We start from the raw sequence: 17,877 nt of genomic DNA, 5'->3' as shown, positions 1-17,877 counted from the left end.
GTGAGTTGTCATTTGTGCCGTCAAAAGTGTCAGTATGGCTTGCAAAAACACGAAAATCCTAAATTCCTTTGCACAAAACACGTCCTATTCCACTTACGATATCCCGGAGCGCTACCGAAACTCTTTCTACCTCGCGAACGCGGCGCTTTTCGACCAAGCCAACTGGTTCCTCCACAGAGCCTACGAAATATGCTTCCCGAGACTGGTGTCGCGCTTGAAAGACAGACAGAAGATGCTGACCGACAGCGAAGCCAACAAGAAAGTGATGACCGCGGTGCACTTGCTGGACAAGTGCAACGACATCATCGACGTCAGGTTTCCCATAGTCCGCGAGAACGGCAAGAATTAGATAATTCGGGGGTTCAGGGTCCAGCACGGGCTCTTCTCAGGGTTGGACACGTGTCTAGGAGTTAATCGCGCCGTGTGCAGTTACCACCAATCATTTTAATCCACCAGGTTTGCGGATTATTATGCCCAGTTTTCTTAGGGCCGATTGCACCATTGGCACTTAAATGACAGTTAAATTTGAGTATTTCTGCTAGACTTTGTCTGCTAGGATGTTCCCTATTGGGAAAACGAACTGCGTACTCCTGAGCAGCAACTGTGGCACTCTCATCACACTGTCCATATAACACAAGCATATCAAAATATTCTGAAGAAGTAAACGTTAAGCGTTTTTAATGACTTTTGTAATTGTCAGAAATAATTTATTATGACATAATATTGAATTATTATGTCTTTGCAACAATCAAATTTGTTTCGATAGTTACTAATATAATTTTTTAACGTAATTTTATATCTACACACGATTGGTCAATTAACAACGTTCTTATTTTAAAATCCAAGGAGGATGCATTTTTTTCAATATTTTTCCTATTAGTCCCAGAAGATAATGATTTCACCGTATTATTTTGGTCCGCCAGTTCTGATAGATATTAGACGAAATCGTTTAAAAAACGATTTATCATCAAAACCGTAGAAATGATTGTTACGAACGTGTACCTGTCGGGGGACTCCAAACTCTATAATTTCAATTATTTCAAAATTGTCATCAAACATCTAATTCTCGAATTAATTCCATATTTCACAATTTTTACAGGTTATAAACTTGTTTACTTTTTACTAAAAGTTAGGTTAAGAAGAGTAAAATAACAACTTTAAGACGAAGAATGCATATTCACCGCTTAACTTAAGGCAAATTTAACCCATATAAGTGTCCCTTATATCAATCGTGCAATGCATTTCACTTAACTTGACATCGTTAAATGTGACTTAAGATTTAAGGGTCGGTGGTGCAATCGGGCCTTAGTCATTTTCCTATTTTCTATGCATTATTTGACTTTTTACCCTAATTTTTAACCCTTCTTTTCTAATTCAGATTTTCCTAAAAACATCAATTTTTTAGAAAAACGAGTCGATTTTCAAGTTTTAAGCTTGTTTGACATGATGCTAAATTTTGTAGAAAATTTGTTAGAAAATGAGAGAGACCCTCGACAGGACCAATGAACGATCAGGATCATAGTCCGTCTTTGTCAGATCCTGACCGTTCATTGGTCCTCTCTCATTTTCTAACAAATTTTCTACAAAATTTAGCATCGTATCATACAGCCTTTAGTCGTTGAAATTTGTTGAGCTTGAAAAACAGCCCATTGAGGTCTGTTCAAAAACACAAAAAATTGTGAAAATGACCTGTTTTTAAGCCCATTTTATCTATTGAAACATATTTTTTTTATGGAAACTACCCTATTTTTTATGGCCTTTAAAAATGAGGAAAACTACCCTTTTTTTATGATTACTTAAAGAATGTGAGCCAGACGTAACAACTGAATCTGAGGTTTTTGTTGAAAAAAAAAATGCATAGAAAATAGGAAAATGACTAAGAAAACTAGGCAAAAAATAGTAGGTATAAACCATTCACGATTATTTCAAATTCGGACTATCTATGAAAATCTGACATTTTAGTTGGCAATATTGTGATTTGTCTTAATAAATCTATTTTAGGTTATAATTCAACCGAACACTGCTCCCAAGTTGTTACATTTTTTAAATAATTGAACGCATTAGGAACAATAATCGTAAAATTGTAATTGAAATGAAACATACATATTTGTAGGGCAGTTCTGGGTAAATTCTTATTACCTAACTAAATTAATGACGGAATTGACAACAATGCGAATATTTAAAAACGAAACGTCATATGACAGGACCTGACGCCAATCTAACAAGAAAATATCGCGGCCTCCTGCGTGTTTAAAATAATCGTGAACGGCATATAAATATGTGTTTTTACTTACAGTTGGCTTAAAAAAAAACGGGAAATGAAATTTGACCTAATAATAGACTTTATTTCTCAAGAAAAAACAAAGATAATACATATTCACCCTGACACTGAGGGTTTTATATTTGCAATACAAGATCGTGTTATCAATACAGGAAATTATAAAAAACACATGCGGTTTACAATCGATCATCGATAAATGTAGGATTTGCGGAACTGAAGGGGAAACCATTGAACACATCATTTCTTCTTGCACCGTTTTGGCTCAAAGCGAATATAAGAAACGTCATCATGATATATTCGCTAAAATTATACACATGAATTTAGCTGTTAAATTCAAATTTATTAAAGGATACACAACCACATTATAGTTATACACCAGAAAGTTGTTTGGAAAATGATAATTACAAATTATATTTTGATCGCACAGTTTTAACTGACATTCACATTCAGCATAACAGACCAGACATTATTATTTTAAATAAACAACAAAAGCAAGCATATCTTTTAGATATAGCTGTTCCAAATTCCCATAATATAACACAGACATATAATACAAAAATTAATAAATATTTAGAGCTCTCCGTTGCTATGAGAAATCTTTGGAGTTTAGAAAAAAAATCTATTTTACCACTTATAATTTCAGCAACGGGAATAGTAAAGCAATCTCTTTTTAAAAATTCTATATTTAGAGAACACATTGGTAGTTGAAATTCAAAAAGGTATATTATTATACTCATGTCATATCGTGAGGAAATTTCTTAACATTGACACAGAACATAATATCCGTTCACTTTGTATTGACCGTCAGTGGTGCAAATCGCACACACTTGGCATTAACTTTCATATGAGTTGTCATAGCAACAGGTCAGTCATTTGCACCACTGACGTTCAATACAAAGTGAACAGATTTTAATACACAACAAAGTCAAAATGCGGAGGCGAGACGCCGGTAATTATGTTGATAAGCACTGCACTATTACTTGATAGTAATATCCGTAATAGTATATGTACTCCGGCAAAATTGCCGTGCCGCCGGGTGGCGGAGGGATAGTATTAAAAAGATGAAGTTCCTTGAGTTCCAAAAGAAACGCTATGATAAGAGATTTATAAAGATGGTGTCATTCAGTGGAGTAATTTTCAACGGCCAAAGAGTTGTCAGTGTAGAGATAACTGCAGACGTGACCATTATAAAAGAAAAAGGCAATCGTAACTATTTTAATCAGCATGTGATTGAGAAAGATGAAATTTTCTCTTATAATCACGAAGGCGCCGACACCACCGCAGAAATAATTTTCCACCCACCAACACCGTCGATACGTTTGACGTTCCTCAATCTCACTCAAACCAACAGATTTGTGGAACTCGTGAGGATGCTGTTAAATCTTTCAAGGTAAGAAAACCTTTATTTCACAAAGTATTGTGATACTAGCAGTTATTTTCTTTGTTGCAACAGTGATAGCGGTAGCCAAGGTAGCTTGTCAGAAGAGGCTCATTAGCATCTCATTAAAAACATTTTTTGGCCTCCGTCAAGAATAGTATATTATTTTTTTGTTCGACACTGTCAGAATTTGAGAATTTTCTCCTGTGTGAACGGATTTTTATAAATTTGACAACTTGTCAAAACGAAACGTCAAGCTAATTTTAAAGATTTTTAGCGATTTGGAGCCTTTAAGAGGCTCGTCGAACAAAAAAACGTTGTATTCAACTCGTTCTTGTGTAATTTGGGCTTTTTTTGGCACTCGTGGACCTTTAAAACTCTCGTTTCACTCGAGTTTTAAACTGGTCCACTCATCCCAAAAAAAGCCAAAATTACACACGAACTCGTTAAATAAATAACTAATACAGAGGGAGAGAAATGCATGATTTTTCCTAAGGTGCAGTACAAAGCACCGAGGGAAAAATGAGCATTCTCTCCAGAAGTATATATACTATTTTTTTCACGGTAGGGAGTAGAAACAGCACAAAAATCTCACATTTTAAGAATAAAAAAATGATGACAAATGAGTTGTCATCTTTCGATGAATTATTTAATGGAATTAGTAGTTGCCTTGACAACACAATTAGATTTTTGTCACAACTGTCAAAAAAAAAATGAAAACTCCCATTAGATTTTTGTCACAACTGTCAAAAAAATGAAAATGCTCTACTTCTGTCACGACGTTGACATCCGAGAAGTTGATTTCTACTCCCGATCGTGAAAAAACACTGGTTTTTCATTCGTCTAATTCGTCTGGAAACTGGCATTTCCCTGCCTAGGCAAGAAAATCGACACAGGAATTTTTAATGAAAGATTTTAGGTTGGCAGCACAAAATGTCAGTGTCATGTGGCATCAATTTGAATCCGGGAAAACGCAAAAAACGGCCGGACGCCGGTTAAGTGTTGCTATTGGAAACACAAAAATAACAATCGCAATAACAATTATTCAGGTTTAAGAAATGTTTTATTCAAAACTACATCTAAATACAAATTAACAATTTAACTATCTCGGCCACAAAGAAGGTGCACTTACCTTCTCAGACTAAAAACGTTAGTTCACAAATAAAATAATACAACCATTTAAACCAAATCTAAAAAATAGGCCAGCCTGCATAACCTCTTCCGTTATTTTCTTCACATTATTTTCTGATTTTCATTTACAAAAATGGCTGAATTGTTTTTGATACCTTTCACCTGACTTGCTAGGTATTAATTCAGCACAGGCTTCTGCAGATTTTCTTACAATTTCTGGAGGATTTGCTTTAGAAGTCATTTTAACGCACCAAATTATTTCAACAAAATCAACAAAATAAACAATTGCCAAACAGCCGTTGCTAATCATGTTCCAAAAATGTGACTAGATGGGGAGCATTTGTTGAATTATTTTGAAATTAATTTCAATGTTTCTTTCAAACGAAATTTGTCTGTGGACTCTTTCTACAGTACTCGTTTCGAGTTTCAAGACTCGGCTCCTTCGTCGCCTCGTCCTTAAACGTCTTACTCGTATTGTAAACTATGAGTTCCCGGACTTATAATTGAAATTTTTTAATAAACAATTGTCAAAACGTTGTCATGTTGGTATGGGCCAAACAGTGATTTTCATGACATTACAATTAGTCACACTGAGTGTCAACATTTTTTTAACGTAATTGAGCCTGCGCCTTGACGAGCGAGATTTTATTTCAAATTCGAAAAATATTTCTCCTCATTTCTCGTTAAACTTGTTTTGAAAATGAATTCACGGAAGAAAGGTATGGGAAGTGAAGTGAACATAACCTTAACTATGATTTGGTGTCAAATTCTTATACAGCTGGTCCATATGTGCACATTTTAGGGTGGTACAGTATGGTTTTTTACTTAATTTTGACACTGACAATTGTTTATAAAAAAAATTTCACTATATAACGTTAATTACTGTTGTAACTGCTCAAATTCCTTGTTTGTTGTTATGACACACTCTTGATCAGTGCCAGGATATGTGCGGTTCGATCAAAGAGAAAACGTATATTACTGTTTCGGACACTATTTTCTAACGAAAAAATGAAATAAAAACCGATTAAGCATTAGTAAATATGGCTTAATCGTCTTTTTGATTTTTTTTTGTTTTTAAAAAAATTACAATGAAAAGTTTTTTAAAGGAAGAAAAAATGAAAAAAGTAAAACGTTGCCGCAATTTTCAATAATGTTTTAAAGAGATTGCCCTTTTCAGATTACACATTTTTGACATTGACAATTCTTTATTAAAACGAATGGACTTTACACTTTTTGACATTACAATTTTTTCGAATATACTTTTTATTCAGCGAAGCCGGATAGAAACTTTAAAACTTTGGCACTTCCCGATTAGAACTCACTACAAAACCGGTTTGTTTATCCTAATAGCTGAGAACTGTCATTAATGTGGTGGGGATATGGAAGTCAGCTATTAAAAAACAAGGCCAAAGAAGTAGCCAATCAGCCACAATATACCGAACCAGTGTGTGTCGCAAAAACAACAACAACAAAAAAAGAAGCAGATAAGAATATACTGAAGGTGTCTTATTTTAACGTAAGTGTAAGTAAAAATAAAAAATGTAATTCGATTCAGGGGACAATGGAACTGAAAAAGACTTCAGAGGATCACAATCTACAACAACTTCTTGCTGAAAAAGAACTTCAATTATTGAAGATACAACACAGTAATGAGTTATTGAATAAAGAAATTCAATTATTGAAACTACAAAATGAATATGAACATCTAAAACTACAACATGAAAATGAGCACCTGCAAGATAAGCTAGTAAGTTAATATGATTAACATTGTTGATTATTTAATGAAAATTTCCATTATTATCTTTTAGAGAAATGCCAACTGGGAGCAATTCCAGACTTTTACGAAAATTTATATCAGAGCATTGATTCAACAGATCGAAAAAAAATACAATATGTCAGGTACGAGGAACCAGATGTGGAAAAACTTCGTGAAATCTCAGATCCAACTCTTGGATGAATGGCATTTTACAGGAAGAAAATGTTTCATGCGTTGCTTTTGGAGTCTATATAATGATTTATCTAATCCCGTGGGATAAATGACACTTATCCCACTCATTTGAGTGGAATAAGGAACTTCATTACCGGACGCATTTCATTACTCCACTCAGTGGGATAAGTGAGCTTCATTACCCCACTCAGTGGGATAAGTATGTTATTATTCCACTGAGTGGTGTAATGAAATTGGCGGAAATAAATAAGATTTACCTTTTTTTTTTAATTCGGGGCGGTCTTAGATAAAATTTTGTACATAACACGTGGGCTAAAGCAGGAACAGAAACAGGAAACTCGTGTGATTACAGATGAACTCGGGCTAACGCCCTCGTCATCTGCAATCTTCACACTCGAGTCCTGTAATATTGCTTTTATCCCACTAATTGTGTAAATAACTATTAAATAAGTGTGCTTATCCGCTCGTCATTAGACGTAAAGTTGTAGAAATCCCATATGAAATGTTCACAACAATAGAATTTCAGCTCCTGGGTTTCATGTGGATGTGGGATGTGTACGAATTACCTTTAGATAACTTAAAAATAGTATATATGAAAGTGTTGATATACTGAAAAAAAAAAACAATTCTGATAAATCTGGTTCATAGCAAATACAGGGTGCGTCCTAAAAAACGCCGCAAGCCATATCTCCGTTATTTATGGCTAGATTTAAACAAAACAAAAACTGGAATAAATTACTTTAAAAACACTATGAGCACAACTTAGATACATTTTTTTCAAAAAGTCATTCAAGGTCAGATGATAGTCAACTTTGTTTTTTCATTTATTTTCCCTTATGGTGAAATTTTCTCAAAATAACGATTTAAATGAATATATTTTCACCCAGTCCTGCACACGTACAAATCGGATTATTTTATAATAAAAACGTTTCTCACACTCAATAATTATGTACAAAAATGAAGGGTTGTGCCCTCGCCGCGACGAAAAAAAAAATAAAAAAAAGGAAAACTCTCGAAAGATAAATTGTAAATTGTATTCAAAAACTAAATTAAAAAAAAGGGGGACAGCCGAAAGCGAAGCCCGATATCGTCCTCGACGCTATTCTTCTACGCCGCCCACGATCGGCGGGACCGTTCTCTCGGGCCTCACCTCGTTTCCCAAGAAAAAGACATTCAAAACAGAAAAGGAAGTCGCGCGGCGGACGAGGACACAAAAGATAAAGAAATAAAACAAACAGGAGCTCTTACAAAAAAACTGTTATCTCTCTGACCGGCCGTTTGCAGGCGAGGTCACCAGCAGACCGATAACTCGAATCCGAACAAAAAAAACGTTCTGCCTGAAACGACGCGCTGGCTTCGCGAATACTAAAAATTTTTTTCTATCACCCTGGCCTTGATCGTCACGGGGCGGTCGACGTCTCTGGAGACCTGGACGTTCCTCGGGGACTTCCTCGGGCCCACGGTGGACGACGAAATCCGGGCGTGGAATTTGACTCCGCACTCCGGCGTTTGGTTCTTCACGAACCTTCCGTCAGGGATCCGCTCCTCGGCGTCTGGGTTTGGACTTCCTGGACTCTTCTTCCAGCCTCACCCTCTTCGGACCCTCGACGTCTCCACACCCTTTTCTCGCCGTTTCAGCCCCTTTCACAGTCCCGCACCGATCTGACCAAAGACCAAAAAGTGAAACACGACTGATCAAACTCCAAAGACCCCTCTCTAAATCTGCACTGGTATCTCTCCTTTATAGTTTCGCCCCTCTCAATTCGAATTTTTGCATTTTCGGCGGCAAACGGACTCGCCGCGAGTGATGAGAAATAGTAAAAAATACTGGCAGACCGAAATAATACATCTCATTTATACAGTGAGTTTTTTTTAAGACTGGCCATAAGGTTTTACATGCTAATTTTTCAACCCCCTGTTAACTTTTGTTCCGATGAGAATATTCAAACCATTTTTGGAATAAAGTTGGAAGATTTTTTAAACTATCGGATAGATTACAATTCAATATTCCAAACTGTCGAAAAAGTTGGTAAAAAAATATTTTTAAGGCGCCGAAATAATAGTACGTCGAGCGGCCGCCAGAGCAGCGCCATTGTCGGCTCAACCAGCACCTGACGATCTCCACTTTTGGACACTTTCGGCGCGCTAAATAGTTATTTTTGTAATTTGCGTCCATTTTGATTCTCTAATAGACATATTAACGAACGCGACGTCATCATCTGGGATGTCCTTAATAGCCATTATTTCACGGAACAGTTTACGAAAATTTTTAGGTTGGTAAAGCTTGATCCGTCATGCGTGTCAGTTTAAATTACAAAATGTGCAAAGAATTATTTATCAGGATTTATCAAGCAACAAATTCGCGACCGTATTTTTGGGAATTTCACGTATTTCAGCGGGCGTACATGAAAGATTATCTTCCATATTCGTGTTTTGTAACAGAATTTGGATAAAACAAAAGGCGACTTTGAAGACTTGATCAAATTTTCAAATTTAAAATTAAGACATTACCAACCGCCACAAAAATCCCTAAATCGAGGAAAGTAAACATTTTTGTTTAAAAACGGCATAAAAAGGGAAAATTACAAAAAATAGTAGATATAAAAAACTCGTTTCATAAGACCTTAAAGCACTCATTCTTTAAAATAACTCGTGGCTACGCCACTCGATTTTTAATCTTGAATTCATGCTTCAAGACTGGTCTTATGAAACTTGTCTTTTAATATACTATTTTGTGCTGCCGTAGTTGCAATTGGCATTTTAAATGGACGATTAGCGTGCGGTAATGGAAATGAGAAAACTCTAGTGCTGCAATGGACAAACAAGAAATCTTAAGCAAGAAAAAATAAACTAATTGTGGCAAATCAAGTATTACTGAAAGACAATTATGTCTCTAATGTTATAAAACAAAAGCTGCTTCGCAAATATTTAAAAAATGCTAAAATGTGTTAATTTTAGGTTTGGGCGGTTTATTTATAAAAATTTCGGTAGGTGACCTTGCAAGCTATAAAGTTGCGTTTGAATTTGAAATTCGAGCACTGACAGATTGACATTTGACATATTTAGTGCTAAATTGATTACCAACATAATTTTGTTTAAGTAATATTTATTATGTTAATGATTCAAAAATATGTTTTATTAAAAAAGGCAGCACAAAAAATATTGTATGGTACTCTTGTGAAAACTCCATTGCTTTACTCACTCACATAGAGCGCTCGACTGCGTCTCGCGCCATATTACCGTTCGTAAAGCAATGGATCCTTTTCAACACTTGTAACATAAATAACTATTATTTCAGTAATGTTATTCCAACTATACCAGAGACTTGCTGTTTTTAAAGCAATTTCACCTTTAATCCGGATAAATTAATAGGATTTTCAGAATAACTTATTTCAAAATCATTTTTTTTAGATCTAATGTGTATTAGACTCATTTAGATAATGAAAAAATCTTTTGTGATCTGATTTTTTTTGAGTTTCATTTTAAACAATTTATCAAGTATTTCTACGCATTCATTATACAGGGTGTTTGAAAATTGCTAGTACAAAAAAAAACTGTGGCATCTAGAAGCCCTAAGAAATCCAAAAAACCAATTTTTAATTTTTTTAAACAAAAGGGATAAAGTAACCCTATCCCAGCATATTTTACGCCTCAGGCGGGGCAGTATTTTTTAAACCTTGGTAACCAAGCGTGATAATGAAGGACTATACAACAATATGAAAAATAAATATTTTTTTGCAAGATTTTGGCAACTTTCAATGGTACGAGTACTGACAATTTTAACTCAATTTTTAGTAATTTTTATCTCGAAAACTAGAGGACTTTTATTAATTTTTTTTTTTGTCGATGACTAACTCACCATCACCAATTACCAGTATTTTTTTGTACTAGCAATTTTCAAACACCCTGTATACTTCAATTGAATCATTTCCAGCATTTCTTGACGCTATTAATACATCAAGACGTTCTACCGTTTCATTCGGATCTGAAAAAATACCGCTTCCTGTTTGGGGTCTGCGACTATCCTTTTCATAGAAAGGAATTTTTCGAATATCCTCTAAAACACTTATATTTTTTTAACTGTGAATACACATATTGTAAATTATCAATTTTTTCTTGTTCTTGTGATTTCTTTGCGTTTGTAATGTGTGCATTTAATGATTTTAATTTAGTTGATATTTCCGGTATCGTTGTATCAATTTTTGCATTTCGATTTTTTATATCTAACGATATTAAAAAGAAAGGTTTTTCAAATTTAAATTGTTTTTCAATAATATCAAAATTTAAATCTTTATTTGGATCTAAACTTATTGAGGTATGCACTGAAGGTGATTTTGGTAATGGTAATAAAATAAATGATCCGATTCGCTTAGATCATTGGCTTCTGCATTCTTTGAAACATTTTTGTTTCTTCCTCGATTGCTAAAACATTTTTTGGATTCGCTCCGCTCATGAGGACTTTGTCCGAATTAAGAATTTGTTGCGTAAATTCAGTAATATTATCAAGTTTATCAGTTACAGGCTTTTGTAGTTTTTTCAATTTCTTCCTTCGTTAACTGTTTTTTAAATTGTTTTAAATGAATTCTAATTCAGTCGAGAAAATCTTCAACACTTACTCAGAAGCTGGCCTTACATTCTAAACGCGGATCTACCTTAAGAACGATTTTATTTACCAGTATTTATGGTCGCCTACTTTATTGTTTCACTCACTCCGTATTTTATGTACATAATTCTAAAAATGCTACTTGCATGTTGATTAGTTATTGAATTATCTCAATAAAACTTGATAAGTCAGTGAGTTGTCATTGGTGTCGTCAAAACTGTCAGTATGGCTTGCAAAAACACGAAAATTCTAAATTCCTTTGCACAAACCACGTCCTATTCCACTTACGAAATCCCGGAGCGCTACCGAAACTCTTTCTATCTCGCGAACGCGGCGCTTTTCGACCAAGCCAACTGGTTCCTCCACAGAGCCTACGAAATATGCTTCCCGAGACTGGTGTCGCGCTTGAAAGACAAACAGAAGATGCTGACCGACAGCGAAGCCAACAAGAAAGTGATGACCGCGGTGCACTTGCTGGACCAGTGCAACTCCATCATCGACGTCAGGTTTCCCATAGACCGCGAGAACGGCAAGAAGGAGATAATTCGCGGGTTCAGGGCCCAGCACGGGCTCTTCTCGGGGTTCGACACTTGTCTAGGAGGTAATCGCGCCGGGTGCAGTTACCACCAATCATTTTAATCCACCAGGTTTGCGGATGAAAGAGGACGTGACGCGCGACCAGATGAAGGGGCTGGCGATGGTCTCCACGTACAAGCACTCGTGCATGGGGATCAGGCTGGCGGGGGCGCACGGCGGGATCAAGATTGACCCCAAGCAGTACAGCGAACTGGAACTGCAAAGAATTGTTAAAAAGTATGCCGCGGAACTCTACACCAAAGGGTTTTGTGGTAAGACCCACAGTTGTTCTTGACGCGTCTCAAGGTTACGCTTCAGATGGACTCACTGATGTCATCGAGCCGGATGTCAACGTGGGGGCGCGAGAAATGGCCTGGATTGCGTCGATCTTTCCCGCCAAGTATGGTACGCTTAAATTTCCCGCCAAGGTGTGGGCGGGGTTTGAATCGACACCACAGTCTCCACCGCTTGTTTTTAGAGAAGGTGATGGTTGCGGGGAAACCCACAGAGATGGGAGGAATCGACAACTACCCCAGAATGGCCAGTCAAGGGATTTTCTTCGCTTTGGACCACTTCATCAACAACGATAAAATTTTGGAACAAATCAACATGACCAAGGGTCTAGAACAAAAGACTTTTATCATTCAAGTTGAGTGTCTAGTTTTTGGGGCCACTGTACCCATTTTTTTCTCTAGGGGTTGGGCAAGCTCGGAAGCGCTTTGGCCAAGTTTCTGGAAAACTGTGGTGCCGTCTGTGTTGGGGTCAAGGAGCACGACGCCTACGTGTACGACGCGGAGGGCGTGGATGTCCAGGTTGAGAGTCAACACTCTCGATTTCGTTTTACTTTTGGGTTTTAGGGCATGATTAGGCACCGCAAGCAGTTGGGCACCATTCAAAATTTTACTAATGTCAAGCCAATCGCCAGCGACGAAATTTTCAAAGAGCATTGCGACATTCTAATCTTGGCGGCGCAGCAAAAGGGTTTGATTTGCTACGTGGCCGATAAAGTCAAAGCTAAGATTGTTGTTGAGGCTGCCAACTGTTCCATTACCCCGACTGCTCATCGGATCTTGATGGGACGTTCTAAACTGGTCCTTCCTGATATTTATGTTTCTTCAGGACATTCGGTCGCGTCTTACATTGAGTACTTGTTCGCTTGGAGAAAAGCGAAGAAGGATTTACCTGTGTTGAGACATCTATACAAGCATATTTTGACTACTTTCAACGTAACGAAGAAAACGCGTCAGGTTGTGTCTTCGGCAACCACTCAAAAAATTATCGATTGTGATATGAAACCGGATATTTTAACTTATGCGATTGAGCACGTCATGAGCGAAACGGGAAATGTAATGTTTTTACAACATTGCGACACTAAATTATAAGATTTTCTTCTTTAGGAGTTGTTGGAAATTGCTAAAGATTATAAACTGGATCTGGACCTTAGAACCGCCGGATACATCAAAGCTATTCAGAGTATCCACAATTCCATTTGTGAATTAAAGAAATTGTAAGCGTATTGTAAAATCTATTTATTAAAAATTATAGATATTTACACTTGTTTTCTTTTGCTTGTTATTCATAAAATTGTAAAAATAAAATTATTTATCACTTTCTATATACATAAATTATTTAGTTTAAATACTTTCAAGGATGAGGTACTCTAGTAGCAAAATCATTTTCCGTTGTCTGGTGGTAAATATTCTCTTGTTGGTTGTTCAGGTTTGCTTGATCCCGGGAAAGGAACTGACGGTCTTCCACTAGGGTATCCAGGTCCTTGAGGTCCTCCAGATCCTTGAGATCCTCCTGGTCCTTGGGGTCCAGTGGGATAACCTCCTGACCCATCTGGTCCGCTGGGATAACCCCCTGGCCCTTGAGGACGTCCTCCCGATCCTTGTGGCGCTGTGGGATAGCCGCCTGGTCTTTGAGACTGCCCACCTGATCCTTGTGGTCCAGTAGGATAACCTGTCGGGCCCTGAGGTCGTCCTCCTGGCCCGCTTGGTCCTTGTGGTCCGCTAGGGTAACTTCCGGGCCCTTGAGGACGTCCACTTGGTCCTTGTGGTCCTGTGGGATAGCCGCCTGGTCTTTGAGACTGTCCTCCTGGTCCTTGTGGTCCGCTGGGGTAACCTCCTGGCCCGCTTGGTCCTTGTGGTCCTGTGGGGTAACCTCCTGGCCCTTGAGGACGTCCTCCTGGTCCGCTTGGTCCTTGTGGTCCTGAAGGATAGCCACCAGGTCCTTGTGGCCCGCTGGGATAACCTCCTGGTCCTTGAGGACGTTCGCTTGGTCCTGAGGGATAGCCGCTTGGTCTTTGGGGCTGTCCTCCTGGTCCTTGTGGTCCGGTGGGATAACCACCCGGTCTTTGAGGTTGACCCCCTGATCCGGCAGGCCCTTGAGATCCGGTGGGGTAACCACCAGGAGCTTGAGGTCGTCCTCCTGGTCCTTGTGGTCCACTAGGATAACCACCTGATCCTGCAGGTACACCAGGATATCCACCTGGTGTGGTGGGATATCCTCCGGGACCTGTTGGTCTTTCGGGTTGGCCCTCGGGTCCTAACGGTCTTCCAGCGCCAGGGAAGCTTCCAGGACCTATGAATACGTTGCAAAATATTATACAAAATTGTGTATCAAAATTTTTTACCTTGTGGATAACTAGGTCCTGCAGGTCCTTGAGGTCCTCCGACTATTGAATAGTCATAAATATGCTCGTTGACACCATAAAGCGACGGAGCTGAATTGCAATCGAATTGATTCCACCAAACACACACTAGATATTCTTGATGGAAGATGGTACCATTCGGGCACAGGAAATCATACGTTTTGTTGTTGGCACAGATGTGGAAGACTTGACATCTTGTTTCTACGTCAGCGTAATATCCAGGATATTGTTGTTGGTCACAAGAAAATGAAGTTTCTGGAATTTCGGAAAGAATTGGATAATCCTGGCCTGGTTCACCAGGAATAGCAGAATAATCTCCTTCGTCGAAAGATCCTTCTTCATACTGCCCAGTATAGTGTCCAGGTTCTAGAGGTCCTTGCGCTCCAGGGAAAGTAACTGATGGTCCTTGCGGTCTTTGACCACCTGGGAATCCACCGGTTCCGGAAGGTGCTTGCCCTGGGAAAGGACCAGTGCTTGGAGCTTGTCCAGCTCCGGGATATCCTCCAGGAGAAGGTTGTGGTGACGGGTACCGTCCAGGTCCTGCCGGTGTTGGTCCGGGGAAAGGCGCTCCACCTGGAGTTTGTCCAGTTCCAGGGAATCCTCCAGGGGAAGGTTGTGGTGAAGGATATCGTCCAGGTCCAGCCGGTGTTGCTCCAGATGGTGCTTGCCCGCTTCCGGGGAATCCTCCGGACGGTTGTGATGAAGGATATCGTCCAGGTCCAGACGGTGTTGGTCCTGGGAAAGGAGCTCCAGATGGTGTTTGCCCAGTTCCAGGAAATCCTCCAGGGGAAGGTTGTGGCGAAGGGTACCGTCCAGGTCCTGATGGCGCTTGTCCAGTTGTACCAGGCCTCGAGGGATAACCACCAGGTCCGGATGGACCTTGTGGAGTTCCATATAATCCACCGGGAGAGGAAGGTTTTGAGGGATATCCAGTAGGTCCAGAAGGAAGCGCTGGAGTTGTACCGGGAAAGCCACCAGAACCAGGGAACGGTCTTGCAGGTTGTCCTGATGGATATCCACCTGGTCCAGACGGGGTGGGACCAGTTCCTGGGAAACCTCCAGAACCAGGGAACGGTTTTTGTGGTTGTCCTGGGAACGAAGGAGTAGTGGGTCCAGGGAAACCACCAGAGCCGGGGAAGGGTTTCGATGGCTGTCCTGAAGGATATCCACCAGGTCCCGAAGGAGCAGTAGCTCCAGTTCCGGGGAATCCGCCTGTACCGGGCCTCGAAGGAGTAGTTCCAGGGAAGCCTCCAGGTCCTTGCGATGGTCTTGACGGCTGTCCTGAAGGATATCCACCAGGTCCTGAAGGAGCAGTAGCTCCAGTTCCGGGGAATCCGCCTGTATCGGGCCTCGAAGGAGTAGTTCCAGGGAAGCCTCCAGATCCTTGCGATGGTCTTGACGGCTGTCCTGAAGGATATCCACCAGGTCCTGAAGGAGCAGTAGCTCCAGTTCCGGGAAAGCCTCCTGTACCGGGCCTCGAAGGAGTAGTTCCAGGGAAGCCCCCAGGTCCTTCCGATGGTCTTGACGGCTGTCCTGAAGGATATCCACCCGGTGCGGGGAACGGTATCGATGGTCTTCCTGAAGGATATCCACCAGGTGCCGATGGAGTACTTCCAGGACCTGCCGGTGAAGTGGGACCAGTTCCTGGGAATCCACCAGAACCAGGGAACGGTTTAGACGGAGTGGTTCCAGGAAATCCGCTACCAGGTCCTGACGGACTGGCTCCAGGAAAACCTCCAGTCCCGGGGAACGGTTTCGACGGTTGTCCTGACGGATATCCACCAGGTGCTGACGGAGTGGTTCCAGTCCCCGGGAACGGTCTCGATGGTTGTCCAGGATATCCACTTCCCGTGGGAGTAGTCCCAGGAAAACCACCAGACCCAGGGAGCGGTTTCGACGGTTGTCCCGACGGATATCCACCAGGTCCTGACGGAGTGGTTCCACTTCCCGGGAATGGTCTCGACGGTTGTCCAGGATATCCAGTCCCCGTGGGAGTAGTCCCAGGGAACGGCTTCGACGGTTGTCCGGAGGGATATCCACCAGGTCCTGACGGAGTCCCTCCAGGAAAACCTCCAGTCCCGGGGAACGGTTTTGACGGTTGACCTCCCGGTGTGGGAGCAGTGGGACCAGTTCCAGGAAAACCTCCAGGTCCAGGAGCTGGAGTTCCCGGACTGGGAAATCCAGTTGGACTGTCAAAAGGTTTTTCCGGACGGTCGTAACTATACCCCTGCTGTGCCTAAAGTACAAGTGACATCTGTCATTAAAGTGACGCAAGTTGGCAACACTTACCAAAATGTTCCCAAATAGGGCGCAAAGCACTGAAACGAAAATTAACCATAAATGTCAAAGAAAAGAGTAGTTGAAGATCAAATGTCAAAGAAATGAGCAATTGAGGATCGTAAATGCTTGATCTTTCAATTTATTAGCTGAGACCGCCAAATAGATCGCGCAATGATTATGTTATTACCCTGAATAGTTTTATTGTTGAAATTGCAATGAATTACGACAAGTCTTGAATGAACTGATGAAAGTGGGAAAATAATCTTCATACACATTCTCCACGTAATCACCTCACTAATGCCTATCTATAATAAGCTAATCTGTAATGGCTTACATAAGATTTTTATGCAACGCACAGTTTACTACAAAATCTGTTTATTATTGCTACGTTCATTGTTGTTGCATTTTTATGAGAATGAGTACAAATCTCTCCAACACCTCATCAATCGATCAGGACTTATCGATCCACCAAATCTTGACCACAGTTTAATACAAGATGGACCCGAATTTGCGATCAAAAGAGACAAACTTATTTCCAAAGAGATATCAATCAAAAACTCACCTATTCCTAATTTTATCCAGTCCATGTCGCGCCTCCTGAAACAATTATTTTCAAATTAGTCGACAAGTCCACTTGTACACTTCGATGACACAACACTTTTCGCCACTGGTTATTGTAACTGACCTCTGCTCCTGGAGAGTACTGAATGATGAGGATTTTAGAACAGACTGCACCTCATTGTGCGTCGTCGTCTGTTTATATAGCAACCAACCCCGTACGGTATCATCCTTTTGTTCACCACCTCCAAAAAATCGCTCTTTGTTAGATAACGCCAACATTAGAGGGGACTATTATTCGGAATTGTTACGGTGTGCGCCAATCGTTTGCACGAGTCGCTTCTCAGTGTTTTGCAGACTTCTTCCCGGCGAGGAACGTTTTCGTTTTCGAAAACTCCACATGCTGCGACCTTCGACGGTCTGGAGTCGCTGGAGCTGGCTCTCCGGGACGAAAATATTTGAAAATCTG

General features: G+C 40.0%; 2 protein-coding genes across 2 annotated transcripts; one reads left to right on the top strand and one right to left on the bottom strand.

The window, feature by feature from the left end:
* Positions 1–11,301: 11,301 nt before the first annotated feature.
* On the top strand, positions 11,302–13,469 carry LOC138136866 (glutamate dehydrogenase, mitochondrial-like). Its single transcript, XM_069056187.1, has 7 exons — positions 11,302–11,942; positions 11,989–12,189; positions 12,236–12,322; positions 12,396–12,565; positions 12,613–12,729; positions 12,775–13,263; positions 13,315–13,469. The coding sequence occupies exons 1-7, from the start codon at positions 11,567–11,569 to the stop codon at positions 13,426–13,428; spliced, it is 1,554 nt and encodes a 517-aa protein (XP_068912288.1). The 5' UTR covers positions 11,302–11,566; the 3' UTR covers positions 13,429–13,469.
* Positions 13,432–17,705, bottom strand: LOC138136865 (collagen alpha-1(I) chain-like). Its single transcript, XM_069056186.1, has 5 exons — positions 17,536–17,705; positions 17,413–17,447; positions 16,860–16,888; positions 14,553–16,806; positions 13,432–14,500 (listed from the first exon to the last, which is right to left on the bottom strand). Exons 1-5 carry the CDS (start codon positions 17,688–17,690, stop codon positions 13,590–13,592), a joined length of 3,384 nt encoding a protein of 1,127 aa, XP_068912287.1. The 5' UTR covers positions 17,691–17,705; the 3' UTR covers positions 13,432–13,589.
* Positions 17,706–17,877: the final 172 nt, after the last annotated feature.

Source organism: Tenebrio molitor, chromosome 8 (genome assembly GCF_963966145.1).
Source record: "Tenebrio molitor chromosome 8, icTenMoli1.1, whole genome shotgun sequence".
NCBI lineage: Eukaryota > Metazoa > Arthropoda > Insecta > Coleoptera > Tenebrionidae > Tenebrio > Tenebrio molitor.
Note: the sequence above shows the minus strand (reverse complement) of the source record. Positions and strands in the feature narration are given on the sequence as shown.